The sequence below is a fragment of the Leptodactylus fuscus genome, chromosome 7 (genome assembly GCF_031893055.1).
Source record: "Leptodactylus fuscus isolate aLepFus1 chromosome 7, aLepFus1.hap2, whole genome shotgun sequence".
In the NCBI taxonomy this organism is placed as follows: domain Eukaryota; kingdom Metazoa; phylum Chordata; class Amphibia; order Anura; family Leptodactylidae; genus Leptodactylus; species Leptodactylus fuscus.
Genome location: NC_134271.1, coordinates 84,801,648 through 84,817,366, shown reverse-complemented (window position 1 = coordinate 84,817,366; position 15,719 = coordinate 84,801,648). Strand labels below are relative to the sequence as shown.

At 41.6% G+C, this 15,719-nt stretch overlaps 1 protein-coding gene across 1 annotated transcript in view; it reads left to right on the top strand.

Annotated features, from left to right (window-relative positions):
• FBLN5 (fibulin 5) overlaps nucleotides 1-15,719 on the top strand; it is a 56,809-nt gene that overhangs the window by 19,376 nt on the left and 21,714 nt on the right. The window contains exons 4-5 of the mRNA XM_075282419.1: nucleotides 543-788; nucleotides 5,059-5,181. Of these exons, the coding sequence (XP_075138520.1) occupies nucleotides 543-788; nucleotides 5,059-5,181 (369 nt within the window). The remainder of the gene's footprint in view (nucleotides 1-542; nucleotides 789-5,058; nucleotides 5,182-15,719) is intronic.

Genomic DNA, 15,719 nt, shown 5'->3' with positions numbered 1-15,719 from the left:
GTTCACACCTGTGTTCGGTATTCTGTTTGGAGAGTCCGCTTTAGGACTCACCCAATGGAATTCTGAAAGCATTGACCAGCAGTGAGCTTATAAAAGCACACAGACCCCATAGACTATAATAGGGTCCGTGTGTTTTCTGCGCAGTGTCCGCACAGAACATGCGGAGAGGAAAGTAGTTCTTGAATGACTCGAGCAGACTCCACATGGAAAACACACGGACCCTATTATAATCTATGGGGTCTGTGTGCTTTCATAAGCTCCCTGCTTATCAATACGTTTGTTATTCCGTTGGGGGGGGGGGTCCCCAAGTGGACTCCCCAAACAGAATACTGAACACAGGTGTGAACCAGGCTGTACACTCTTGCGCCATTCTGATCCACTTTTAATTTGCTCCAATATATCCTCCATTGCTAAAGACAATAAAAAACTTGCATGTAGTCTGATCCTGTAGTCATGTTACTCCTTCCGTTCTGTATTCATACTGCCGCCTCCCTTTACCTGATCACATTCAAACCTATAACTCACTGTGGTTCTATCTCTAGACATAGATGAATGCCGGATCATCGCAGATGCCTGTCGTGGTGATATGATGTGTGTCAATCAGAATGGAGGCTACCTCTGTATTCCTAGAACAAACACATTTTACAGATCACCCTACCGAAACCAGTTTGTTCCTGCTGCAGCCTCCCCTCTGGCTCCACCTCTAACAGCGTCCAGCTACCCATCACCCGCAAGACCGCTTATTTGTCGCTTTGGTTATCAAATGGATGCGAGCAGTCAATGTGTTGGTAAGTGTAATAATTAGTGATTATAGTGTTTGAAATATTAAATCTATAGGATAGGAGATGAGTGTCTGATTGCTGGGGTTCCACGACTGGGACCTGCAATGATCGAGAGTATAAGGATCCACAGGTTCCCCTTATAGTTCCAAGTGAACAGAGTAGTGGTGTACATTCTCTGCCACCAATGCATTCACATCTATGAGACTTCTGTGGCAGCTATATCCAACGGATGTACACTCATGCCCCTATTCCTTTCATATGGCTACTCTTAGGCACTTACAGGTCCCTGTTCTTTAAATCTCTGGGAATCCCAGTGGCCACACTGCCAGTGATCACATGTTCATTCCGTGTCCTGTGGATAGGGAATCAAAATGTCATTAATAGGAAAACCCATTTGAAAGTAATTGTGGATTTCATAGCAAACTGCAAACATTTATTGTCCATGAATGCTCATCCTCTCTTCTTTCATAAGCCCCTCCCATGCTTGGATAAACCCCTCCCCTACTGTGATGCGCCTGTCTCTCTATCAGTCTGTAGCCATCCTGTTCTACTCACCTGACATTTATTAAGATTTAGAAACTGGTCACCGTTTTCAACTCTCCCTTTCTCTTATTTTTATATATTATTAGACCTGACCCAGACGCATGGAGGGAAGGCAGACAGACGATGACTTATTGGGGCTGTGTGCTCTCCAGGTGTCTCTAGAGTTTCCCAAATTACTTGCAGTTCTTGGAGAGCTCAGCTCTCATTAAGACTGACACATCGCTGCTTGTTTTGGCTGGAGCTGGCATTGTTTCCAGTCCTTTCAGCAATGAAAAAATAAAAATAGCATCATGTCAAATATGTGACTATACTCGTGCCAGTGTGCTCACATACACATCAGTTCAAAGCATTTACATGCTGTCCTTAGGGTATGTCCAAATGAGACGGAGACGCTGCCTGATTTGTTCTACAGTGCCAGCAAAGTGGATACGATATGAACAAGTGTCATCTGCAAACTACAGGTAATGGCAGATCTGCAGTTATACCTGTGACAGATCTACTTACATTTGGTTTCTCTTTTACTGCAGATCATCCATTTCTGTGTAAATTCTGCTGCAGATGACGGATACCTGTGGACATATCCTTAAACAGTACCTTTTGCCTCTCTTAACTTGGCCATTTGAATATTTGCTTTTCCCATGATATAACAATTCTGGAGGATCTTTCCTCATAGCTCTGTATTGTGTTGTTCCTCTATAATATGCCCTGGGAATTTTTGAGTAACTTTCTGTTCCATTCCCTGTGTATTATCTACTTAGAACAGTTGATAGGGCTGGATTCTGAGTGTTGGACCCCCAACGATCTGATATGAATGACCTCATCAATAATTTCAGGATAATCCCTTTAACAAGGGGTAACAGTAGTTGGGACATTCTGTGGCCACACTTATCAATGTCAGGGTAGTAAAACTGCCAACTGGGAGGTTTTCTGCCTAGAATAATTCATTGCAACTTATTACATTAAACATTTATTATCTATATAATGAAGGGAAATTTATAGTTTTTCTTAAGTCTCATTCTGGTGAAACTTCTGCCTTTGGGGATGTTGGTTTTTTTTGTGGTCAGGCTTATAAATTTTTATTTCTACAGCTGTTCCCAGTCCATTGACTTCATGATAATCGTAGAGACTTCCTAGCCATAATAACAACAATGACATTATTCAGGAACGTAACCTGCCTGTTGCCCCCTGCTGGCTAGAAAAGAAAATTTAGAAAAAAAATAAGGGGAAAGTATTGGCCCAATCCCAGAATCCTCTACTGCCGACTTTATATTTTTGTACCTATGGCTGTATTATGGTTTTTGCCGCCCCTGTCACTTACAACTATAAAATATGCTAAAAATGTCATTAAGAAAGCAAATGACTTCACATTGAAAACATCTATTCTCTGGGAAAGCTAACCCCCCACCTCTTGGATTTGGAAGGGGCTAGAGGGAGAGTTGAAGCCAGGATATTTTGGAATGTGTTGGACACGGGAGTTTGAGATCTGATTTTTATATGTTGCACAAGAAACACAATTTGCTGTTGCAACATCAATTGGCAGGAACGCAGTGAGTGAGCGCGTATATCATCAGAAATGCGATGTAATGAGTTGTTTTGAAGATTTTTTCAACATCTGGGTAACAGACCACAGTATGGCAGGGTGACAGTGAGCATTATGGGGTAAAGTTTTAATTGTCCTGCTATATACAGGATTCATCATACAATATCCCCATCCTCCAGAAAGGCTATAATAATAATAATGATAATAATAATACATTTTGTTTCTATATCACCAGTGTATTCCACAGCACTTTACAAATCATAGGGGTCAAGTACAAACAATATGATACATTACAGAGTAATAAATCAATTCTCACAATAGGACAGAGGGTCCTACTCACAAAAGCTTACAATCTATGAGGCTTGTGTTGTGTTTATTTCATGTATTATTATTTACCTATTCCAATGCTGATCCATCACCTTACAGGTTAAATCTACATAGAAAGCCAAGTCATGTCTTGTACATTACATCCAGAGCTGAATTGTTCTGGTTTTCATTGCACAGGGTACTTTTAGAGTTCAGAAGATGATGACACATTTCCGACTATGCTATTGGATCATATGACTCCACATGGCTAGTAGATAAACCACGGTTCTGTGACTTCTACAATTGTAAATGCAAATCTGACTGTGAATAGTGAATAGCAGTAACCCTTTGAGTATTATCAACCACATTTTCATGGAATGCTAAATATACTTGGCATAAATGTCTCTGGTGAAAATCATTATGGATGATATTGGGACCTGTATCATAACATATCATCCTACTAATATTATAAGTGTGAAAGTTTTTGTGTTTGGATGTTTGGATGTTTGTTCCTCAATCACGCTAAAACGCCTGGACGGATTTGCGTGCAATTTTCCACAAACATAGTTTTCCCTCAGGATTGAGTCACAGGCTACTTTTGGTGCCACTAAACAACATGGCTTCCTAGCAGGAGACTCACAAAAGCAGGACTCCTAGCCCCAGCTATAGACTCACACACACTGCCTGGCATTTCCTGCCTCAACCTGCCTGCACACTCCTTACTGTCACCTCAGGAGTAGCCCTCACTCTACTCACTCACATTTACATATAGCTTTCCACTATACATTGTCTGTATCACGACATACACAATACAACACATCACATTGTCTGACACAATACAACACATCACATTGTCTGTATCACGACATACACAATACAACACATCACATTGTCTGACACAATACAACACATCACATTGTCTGACACAATACAACACATCACATTGTCTGTATCACGACATACACAATACAACACATCACATCACATTTGCTAGCCCACCAAACTTTTTAAAGCACTTTTACAGTTTCACACGTCTGTGTCCGCCCAATTCTCAAATCACCGCAGACGAAGTCGCGGGTAAAAGCTAGTAAATCATATATCACATCACATCATATCATTCAATGCATTTCAGTGGTATTTGTATAAAGGCTGATATTATAGGTTACAGTATTAACAAAAAGCAGTTTCTTATCTCTAGGCTGGGGAATTGGACAATGTCTTTATACTGACCCTATAGCCAGCACCCTGCATGTGGATATTTTCTGCCTCTTAGTTCTATTTTGTGTAAGGAAAAAATATCTTTGGACCATATTATACCAGTAGATATAAAAGATAGAAATGGTTGGCACCTTTTAATGGCTAACAGAAAAGAGGATGACAAATAGCTCAGGTCTCTTCATCACACATGGTATACACAATGTCTGAAGAGTCCTATTTATATATAACAGGACATAGGAACATAATGATAAATGAGACAAGTGATGGAAAACAGAGCTATCAATATTAGGAGGAAAGTAAACCACTAAGGTTAAGTTCACACTGGCGTCACCTATATGTTGCTCTGGTCCATCTAAGGACTGAACAGCAGACGGGACTGCTAAACTATGGGTTAGGGGGCGTTCACACTACTGCCGCTGTCTGGCCCATGGATTCCATCCTAAACCCTGGGGAAACTGGACAGGGGATGGCTTGCTGGCGGTCAACTTTAAAAGTTGTAAAGCTAATACCAGTGAATGAAGAAGTCATGACATGCAGGACCGCCGATTTAGTCATTGCAATTGAAACATGAGTGCAAATGTGAATGTAGTCCAAAGCAGTAGATATTCGAGTCGTCCAACATTTTCATGTCATTTATATTGAGATCACGGCTTTGTTTCTATGTTGCAGATATTGATGAATGTGCGAGCGACTCCCACCACTGTAATCCCACCCAGCTGTGTATAAACACTGAGGGCGGCTACACCTGCTCCTGTACGGAGGGATACTGGCTACTGGAGGGGCAGTGTCTGGGTGAGTTCCTTATTCCTTTCAGCCTTCTTTCTTAATAGTAAAGGAGTGTCAGTCTACAGTTTGTTTTCAACATATATCCCGAGATCATTAGTTGTTTTTTTTCCATAAATCCATCTTCTTGTATCCCATGAGATTTTCTGGTTTCCCTTCCCATTGGCAATGGTTACATCTTACATAGTCATCCTGTAAACAGATCGTGCTCGCGCTCAGCCAGACCTATGAGTGCTACTGGCTTCAAGCACTATGAGGATATAGTCGTAAACAAGCGAGCTCACAGGAAATAAGGAAGTGGAAAAATAAGAAGATGAAAACTGAAATAGATAGCATTTATTCCCTAAATAGATTAAATATACATACTTTGATTAAAGGGCTTGTGGAAGAAATATGGCTGCTTTCTTCCTATCAGGAAGTGACATCATGTTCGTTGGTCACATGGCCATGGTGCAGCTCAGTCTCAATCATATTAATGGGATGAATAGGTGGCATTGCCATTTGATCAATGGACATAATGTCACTTCCTGAGAAGAAGAAAGCATCCATGTTTGTGAAGTCATGAACAACCCCTTTAGTGCCAAAACCCCTTTAAACATTAAGGTTCTAACCAGTGGCGTAACTAGGAATGGCGGGGCCCCGTGGCGAACTTTTGACATGGGGCCCCCCCGACACCGAAGATCTCGACCGAGTCCCTCCTACGCATTCCTGTGCTCTCTATTATGTCCCATAGTGGCCCCTGCACACAGTATTATACCCAATAGTGGCCCCTGCACACAGTATTATACCCAATAGTGGCCCCTACAGGACTAAATACTGTCACGTCACCTGCTGACTGCTATACCAGGACAATTGTGGATAAAAAATGTGGTCATGTGCATTACAATTTAGTAACTCCATGTGCCTCATATTAATAGCAGTTAACCCCATCATCTCCCTCACATTAACCCCTGTGTGCCTCACCATAAGAGTTACTGATATGTGAGAGACATGGAGGTAATAATAAAGTATCTTCATTATTATTACCCCCATATGTCTCACATATCAGTAACTCTTATGGTGAGGCAAACAGGGGTTAATGTGAGGGACATGATGGGGTTAACTGCTATTAATATGAGGCACATGGAGTTACTAAAACACAAGTAATCACCCCAAATGCCTGACATTAATAGGTAACCCCAGTACGTACCTGTGTAGCTTTAGTTTCACTTTCCTTCATCCTTTCTTCCTCTTCAGTGCAGGACGGCAGGGATAAGCCCCGCCTCCTCCTCTCATTGGTGGGCAGAGGACAGCAGAGAAAGGGAGGGGGGAGAGAGAGGGGGAGCATCCTGAAGCGCTGACAGGAGCCAGAGCTGCAGCTCCGGGGCCCCCTGTTGGTGGAAAGTATTCCACCAACAGGGGGCCCCGATCATTATACTCGGGGGTCCGAAAAGACCTCCGAGAATAATGATAGCAGCGGTAGCAGCTGTCACCGGGCCCCTGATGTCCCGGGCCCTGTGGCAGCTGCTACCGCTGCTATGGTGGTAGTTACGCCACTGGTTCTAACTTTACTCTTTCATGCCACCATAGATGAGGTATAGAATACTGTGCAAAACCTCACAGGAGGAGCTACAGAGAAAGGACAGGGGCTGTGTTTCCTATGAAGTGTGAGCTTAAAAATGGCAGTACCACACCTGTCTGTAGGTTATGTCCAGTATGGAAGCTTTGCTCAATTGAAGTGAAAGGAGCTGAACTGTAATACCACTCACAACCTAAGAACATGTGTAGCAGTTATGTTAGTGCAATACCATACCTCCTAACTTTTGAAGAACAGAAAGAGAGACAAAATGTGTAGTGCACATAGCACGCTGCAGCACATTTAGCTCCCCCCACTTTTATGTTGACTCCCCCATTTTCATTCATTTTTCATGTGCCCCCACACAGTATAATCCTCCTATAGTCACCTGTAAATTATATGTCCCCCCCTCAATCTCTCCCCCAGTTTCATATACCCCTCATCTGCCCCCAGTTTCATGTTCCCCTCCATCTGCCCTAGTTTCATGTCCCCCCCCCCTCCACCTCTGTCCCCAGTTCCATCTCTGCCCTCCATCTCTGCCCCCAGTTTCATGTCCCCCCTCCATCTCTGCCCCTAGTTTCATGTTCCCCTCTCCATCGCTGCCCCTAGTTTCATGTTCCCCCCTCTCCATCTCTGCCCCTAGTTTCATGACCCCCCTCCATCTCTTCCCCTAGTTTCATGCCCCCCCTCCATCTCTGCCCCCAATTTCATATGCCCCCTCCATCTCTGCCCCTAGTTTCATGTCCCCCATCTCTGCCCATAGTTTCATGCCCCCCATCATCTCTGCTCCCAGTTTCATGCCCCCCTCCATCTCTGCCCCAATTTCATATGCCCCCTCCATCTCTGACGCCAGTTTCATGTTCCCCCTCCATATTTGCCCTAGTTTCATGTCCCCCCCTCCATCTCTACCCCAGTTTCATGTGGCCCCCCCCTTCATCTGCCCCTAGTTTCATGGGCCCCACTCATTATGCCCCCCATCAATGTTTAACACAAAACAACACTGCTACTCACCTTTCCCACGCTCCCCTGCAGCTCTCTCCACAGTTTTACTTACAGAGTTGTAGGCGTGATGTGAGTGACGTTATCACATCGTGCCTACACATGCAGGAGTCAGCGGTAAAGAAAGCGCTGAGTTGTGACAGCACCTGCTTTACTTGCCTATGTATTCAACTCATCTGCGTCTGGAGGACGCAGATGAGTTGAAACTGGGACATACCTGCTGCTGACTGGCACTGTGGAACATGACCCTGAATCCGGGAATGTCCTGCGGAATCTGGGACTGTTGGGAGGTATGCATTACCACTCATGAACTGTGGACATGTGTAGACATCATGTTTTTTTATACTGTTCAACCTGCTTTTCCCTTTAATAGTAACATTAAAATTGCAGTAACCCTCCCGAAAATGCCCTATTTTTTTCAGATTCTGGTGCCTAATATGCATTTAACCCTTTTGATTATCCCTTTCTGCATTGTAATGATCATAATTTATATTCAAATTTTATTACAACGTAGCTTTACAAGACCTTGTATTTTGTACTAAATGTATTTCTTTGAGGGGGGGGGGGGTTTATAAGAGGATAAATGCATTTTTCTTTTATGGCAATATAATTAATATTATAATGTTATTGTTGTATGGTTGGTGCTACTGATAAAAAATTCCTATATCTTTTGCTATTTTTTTATTTTACTACTTTTGCACAATAAACCTTTTTTCCAGAAAATAACTTCAATTGGTTTGTGTGTCGCCATATTCTAGGACCCATAACATTTTTCTTTTTGCATTGACATAACTGGTCTATGGCATTTATCATCATATAGAATAAATAATCTACTAATTTTATTTTATGGGTTGTTATGTGGTGATGCCTCACACATTGTGTTTTTTTTTAATCTATTTTCATTAAGAAGTAATTAACAATAAAATATTTCTGTAGAACACTTATATGCTGTGGTCAGTATACTGTCTGATTGATAATGGGAGTTGATACCATGAATAAAAGTCGCTACCCCCCTCCTCTAGGATCATCAATCTCCTCTCCATGCATACTGGCTGAAATGAGAGCTGTAAGTATATGTTGCTCTCACTTCAACCAGTGATAACATTGGTTCTTCTGGGGCTGCAGGCATGATCTTGGCTTCAAAGCAAAATTGAGGTTCTAGCCCCCACAGCCTTAGAGGTACAGCCATTTTACACAAATTCTTGCATGGACGAAACTGTTAGGAACTTTGCTCAAAGCCTGAGGGGGCAAAACTGGGGATTAAGGGAAGCAATGGAAATCACTGAGTAATGTTGTTACTCTGTTTCTATCTGCATTGAAGGCTTCATTAGAAACCTCAGTTGCAGATTCCATCAAAAATGCCAGACAAAATAGTCCAGTCAGTGGGGTCTGTAGGGAACTTTGGTGTCCTTTATTCAATGGATCTGGCACAGTCTTATTTTCGTTGTTTTGCTCCTATGATCGAATGGAACAGCGGAAATGAACAACACAGATGTGAACAGAGCCTTAACCAGAACCATATGCAGAGTAGTGATTCCTAATACAAATGTAATAATCCATGAATATAGTTCATGGGTCATATAAAAACCTGTAAGTGCCTCGTCCTCTGCTTGTTCTCCTTCAGGATTTATACACTCTAACCACAGACTTTCTTCTGACTCTGGACTCTCAAGCCTTCACAAATGTCTTCAGATGATCCCATAAATGAGATTTACTGCTTGTTTATTCTCCGCTGTGGCTTCAGATTAAACAGAATTTCTTTCCTCTAGATGCTTCACTGCCTCTTCTCTCTTCTCTTTGAAGACAACAGGATAAATTCTGAGCTGTGGAGATCACATCTGGACCCTCCACACTAAGGAGGCAGGAAGAAGGGACTGGTGTTATATCTTTATCCTGCAGAAGCAAAGGGTCACTATCTAATCCAAGTGCAACTGCGACTGACCCTTTAGTGATGTTATCAGTATTTATCTCCTTCCATAGGGTATGGCATAAGTGCTGAGTAGGTGCAGAGGGACCGTACATGTAAGCATCTCCTCAATCACTTTTACAGGGGTTACAAAAAGAGGCCAAGCAGGCCGCTCCGGCTATTGCAGTAACATCTGTGCAAGTGATTAAAGAGATACACACTTGTGCAGCCTCTCTCCATCCACTGTCAGGAACACACAGACTCCTCTCCTCGAGACAGATGCATGTCCCACCGGTGGGACCTGTATCTATCAGGCATTAATGAAAATCCTATGGATATGGCCTTAAATTCTGAGATGGGAATACTCATTAAATAATCATCGTACAATGGGAGGCTTAGAAGAATAGAGTCTGGGTACAGGGGCACGTCATCACTGGCATAGGCAAATGACTAGATGTGTATATCATCTCACCATCTTACATAAAATAGGTGTTGTCATCCCAGGAATTTGCCTCTCAATACTTGGAGAAGAAGGAATGACCTGGCCGCTTCCCAGGTAAATAGTAACAACAGTATGGATAGTAATACAGACTATACTGATTCAGATAATGATATATACCACAAACTCAGAATGGAGATGTTTAGATGTCAACTGCTGCCCTCATAAAGGAAAGAAGAGTAAAGGTGGTATTAAGAGGCACCAGCCAAAAAATAGCAGCATCGGAGAGGCAGAAAACATGGATGGAAGAAGCAGCAAGGATTTATCTGACATGGAATAGCAATTAAAATGGACGTACAACATAAATCTGAGAAGGAAGGGGCCTAGACTATAATGAAGACACCCAATCTGAAATTCTATCCAAGTTCCTGCCATGGACTATTTTTAAGAAGTCTTTGAGAGGGAACTCAAACAATCCAAGCAATGTAGTCAATCACCAATGTCCAATCTCTCCAGGTCTGACAAACTTGCTCTGTCACAGTTACGTAAATACCCTGATATAGTGAAAAGATCATTGAATAAGGTGGAATCACTGATAAAGCATTATATGAGCAGGAATGGGAAAATATGTTGACTGAAGGGAACAGCTACTGGAGATTAAAGAACAACCCTACAAGGGATGTTAATAATCCCTAATCCAATTATTGGAGGAGGCATTAGAACTCATCAACAGATGGAATACCTTATGTTCGAGAACCCTATGTACCCCGATTGTCATGTTGGGGTTCAAGGTCCTAGAGGGTGTGAAAATAAAAGTAAAAGAGAAATTAAAATAACGTTTTTGAAGAACATGACAAATACATAAATTCAGTAAATAAACCATAATAAACATTAACACTTTAGGTATCGCCCATTCAAAAATAAATAGATGACTTCCTCCTAATAGGGTTTTCGGAATTCACACTTAGACCAAATTTTGTGGAGTACATTATTTCCAATGATTTAATCCTCAGGTTTACCGCCGATTACCATTCTTAGACGTGTACCTAAGAGGTGATGTACAGGAGGGAAGAATTCATACTAGTCTATATAGGAAACCTGTGCGTGGCAATACCACCACCTTCACATACAGTTAAAAATCTGCCCATAGGATATATATCACAGCACTCAGAGCTTGTACTATAGAATCTATGTGACAACAGGAAAGCAAAACTTATTGATAATAGACTGTCCCAAAGAGGAAATTCCAGGAAAATTTTGCACAGGGCTAAGTCCATTGCAGTCCATTCTTCCAAAAAAATACCTTATTCTGACCACACCAGTAATGTGCAATTGTCACCTAGTGTCACTTTTCCCATGCCCTTTAGTACACAATGCCAGGAGTACTATCCAAAAACATCTCGATTTTATACCAACATGCCGCTTTGTCAGCAATTTTGGGGACAGGTGTAAGGATAACCTTATATATCAATAGGTGTACAGCATACATATCAATAGATGAACAGAGAATACCCTGGTTTAAACAAACAGGATTTTACAAATGTCGTTTACATGCAAATTTGTAGACAAAAAAAAAATCCCTCACTTCCATTCACACTTAGGTGCACTGGTGTAACAGGCCGACAGGTCACCTCACCACATCTGAGTTTGATTAAACTTCTTTAATCTACTTTCTGATTTGCTTGATGGGCCCAAATAGCGAAAGAAAGGGAAATTAAAATGTGCTGGTGGGAGCAGCTGTTAATTGTAAAGAAAAGTTGCACAAGGGGGCCCCAAGCTGAGATTTTGCAGTTCAGAGGTCTTGAATTTCCTATATTATACTCACTTAAGCTTTTCTCAGTTATTTCTTTGGTATTGTACAGTTACTACCTGCAGAATTCCATGTAAATAAACCAGTATTAGTAGTAATGGACAGGGGAGGGGGCAGACTGCTCCATATTGTATACACGCACAACCTGCGACAAATGCAAAATGTTCTTCAGTGATAATGTAATTACTAATAGTAAAAAAACTGATAGGACATCATGTACAAAGGCTTATACAGTCATGGACTGCCCAGCAAGATCCTGCACATATTTAATCTTTCATGAAAACTCAGGTACCCTTTAAGATAGATAGATTTGCACTGAAGGCCATGATTACCAGTAATTGAAATCAGTATGAGAAAAAAACAAAAAAATATTTGTAAAATTATTAAAGTAAATCCCAATTTTATAAGATATATTTTAGTTCAGTAATGAGAGGATGACAGCAGCTCATGCAGGCCAAGGCCTCCACATTGACCAGGATGGTTCCTCACATTCTTTGTCTGTAGTTTTCATCTCTGTTCTGAGTAAGACATTTAAAACTAATTAAGCAGAAGACAAGATGCCAGACGAGGATATAGAGGCCAGAGCAGGAAAGAGAACGCATCTGCTTGATGCTAGAATGGCATCTAATGATGATGAGAGAAGACTCCTAAAGGACACTTAAGAGATGTGCTATGCCAGTGAAGAAGCTGACAGACCTTACTCCCCGACTACCAAGAGACATAGCTTTGTAATAATTCCATTTAATATTCATAAGATGTACTGGGAAGCGGAAATAAAAATCAGAATAGGACAGGATTAGAGAAAAACTGTGTTTGCATGACTTTCTTACAGGTTTTTACGGCATTCACTGTGCAGCCAAAATCACGTGTTACCTGTATTCTGCGGGTCGGTACAACTAAGGCAATAACAAATTTTTAAAGTTTTTATTACATTTTAACACCTCAAAAATGTCCAAAACAACTTTAAAAAAAAAAAAAAAAATTATTGGGGTTGCCAAATTCACCTGTAACTTTTTATCCATATACAGGGCTGCATAAGTTGTTAATTTTTGTGGGGCCAGATGTACTTTTTATTTATAACATTTTGGGGAAAGTTTTTTGATTATTTTTTATTAAAATTTTTATGGTAGGTAAAAGAGAAAGATCTAGGGAAAGGGTGGTGGTTTGAACGTTTAATTTTTTTTTATTTTTTTTTTAACTTTTATTTTTAGACCCTCTAGGGGTTTTGAACCATGCTAATACAATACACTGAAATGCTAATGCATTGCAATGTATTGTAAAATCTCTATAGTTCTATTATCACAGCCTGCAAGAGAAACAATGTAATGGCAAGCCTGGAAGCCTTCAGTAGGCTCCCAGCTGTCTTGTTAATGCATTGCTACCTCTGGTTCTCATTCTATGAATGGTGATCCCAGGTAAAATGGCATCGCTCATTTGCCATTGGTAGAATAGTGCTTTCTTCTGTGCTAACTATCTTCCCATCCTGAGTGAAACACTCACAAAGCAATGCCTGTCCTCATAGTATATTCTGCTGTTAGAATCTTGTGTGGGAAATAGTTTTTGCCAATAATAAGAGTAACATCTGTAATAATAGACATGAATTCCAGAGATTATACTGTCATACAATGTTCTAGATTCTCAGAGACACATTCATGTCCCCACTTACACTTCCGTCCCAATCTGCACAGGTCATTATTATCCTTCTTACGTTATACAATTGTAACACATAGCAGAGCCCGGTACAGAGAATGTGTACCATATAGTGGTCATGGTCATACAAACCATAATCTGTTATCAAAATTTGGACAAACTTTGAATAAATCAAGGAAACAAATAAGTATAAGAAATCTTGTCACATAACTGATCAGAGAAAAATGAGAACAGGACGGTTTTGCTCCCTTGTTCTGCTCCATCTCCTTCTATGGGACCACTGAAAAAAACTGAAGTCCAGATCGAAGTGCTACTATCTCTGGTAGTCAGGGTCAAAGTGTGGGTGGTCCCTCAGACCACTGCTCTATTCAGACTGGGGAGCCAAACACCTCCATTCTTGTGATTGGGTCCCACCACTGAACTGAAAGTTATCTCCTATCCTGTGGACAGGAAATAAGTTGCTGCGGTGGGAAAACCCAATAAGGCATTATCTTCGTTTTGTGAAATCTGGTAACACATCTTTGTTTAAGCTTTATTTAAATGAAACGTCTTTAAAGGTAGTCTATCAGATCCAAAATGTCTCTCAAACCAATAATAATAATAATAATTTTTATTTATATAGCGCCAACATATTCCGCAGCGCTGTACAATTTGTAGGGTTCAAATACAGACAGAAAGATACATAACAAAGAAAGTCATTTCACACAATGGGACTGAGGGCCCTGCTCGCAAGAGCTTACAATCTATGAGGTAGAGGGGGTGACACAAGAGGTAGCAGGGGCGGCATTGCTTATACAGAGGTCAGACACTTTTGTAATAGAGGTTACTGTCATTACACAAACATAAGACTTTATGAGCCGTCACTAGTCGTGTCCTTTAACATGTGTATGGAGCTTGGACATATAAAGATAGCCTGAAATGGCATCATATCATGTGGGGTAATGTGGGAGCAGGGACAGAGGAGGGTTACATTTTGGGGATTCTAATTATAGTATGTATGAAAAGATGTGTCTTTAGTTTGCGTTTGAAACTGTAGAAATTGGGAGATAATCTGATTGTCCAGGATAGAGCATTCCAGAGAAGTGGTGCAACTCGGGAGAAGTCTTGTATACGAGCGTGGGAGGTTCTGATAATAGAGGATGTAAGTGGACAGATGGAAGTGCGGTTGGTGAGGGGGTCCGTACTATGGTAGGTGTGGGAATCAATGCCACCTGGGGCTTGGGCAGTTATTTCCTGACGGATCTTATCAATTTTAGCATGGAAATACGTGGCCAGGTCATCAGCACTAAGGTCTCTGAATGGCGTCTGCACCTTGGGTGTGAGTAAGGAGTGAAAAGTTTCAAAAAGCCTTTTAGGGTTGCTGGAGAGAGAAGAGATGAGGGCGGTGAAATAGTCTTGTTTGGTGAGGTTAAGGGCAGAACTATATGTTTTAAGCATAAATTTGAAGTGGAGGAAATCTGCAGGTGAACGTGATTTTCTCCAGAGATGTTCGGCACACCTAGAGCACCGCTGAATAAATTGTGTCTGTGATGTGTGCCAGAGTTGCTGCCTCCTATGTGGGACTTTACGAGTGGAGGGGGAACCACCTCATCCAATGCATTTTTAAGGGTTTCATTATAGTGACTGGTGGCCATATTGGGACAGGAGATTGAGGAGATGGGGGACAGAGAGGACTGTAGAGTATCTGAGAGGTGCTGGGTGTCGATAGCACGTAAATTCCTATATGTGTGATGGGTAGGGGTATCTTGTGAAGGGGAGAGAGCACTGATGCTGAGAGATAGAAGGTTATGATCAGAGAGCGGTAGAGAAGAGTTAGTAAATTTAGAAACTGTGAGGAGTTGATGGAAGACAAGATCAATCGTGTTGCCAGTGTGGCGGAAGAAGAATATTGTGATACTAATACTAGTGCTGTGTAGAGGCTTTAGAAGCAGAAGCGTACCTTTGTGGCCACAAACCAAGGGCAGATGTGATTTGCTAGCTCTGTCTACATACATCTTTTACTGAATTTTCAGCATCTACCTCCATCACAGCTGTCTGTAGGCAAATATGGCAAACTAGGTCTATCTTTTAAAGCCCCTTGATGCAGGGCCGCCAATAGGCCAGTATTACTGCTACTGGCATCAGGGGCCCGGCCAAATTGAAAAATGGGGGGGGGGCAGTTTTGGACCGCCACTGTGTGCCGACTTCT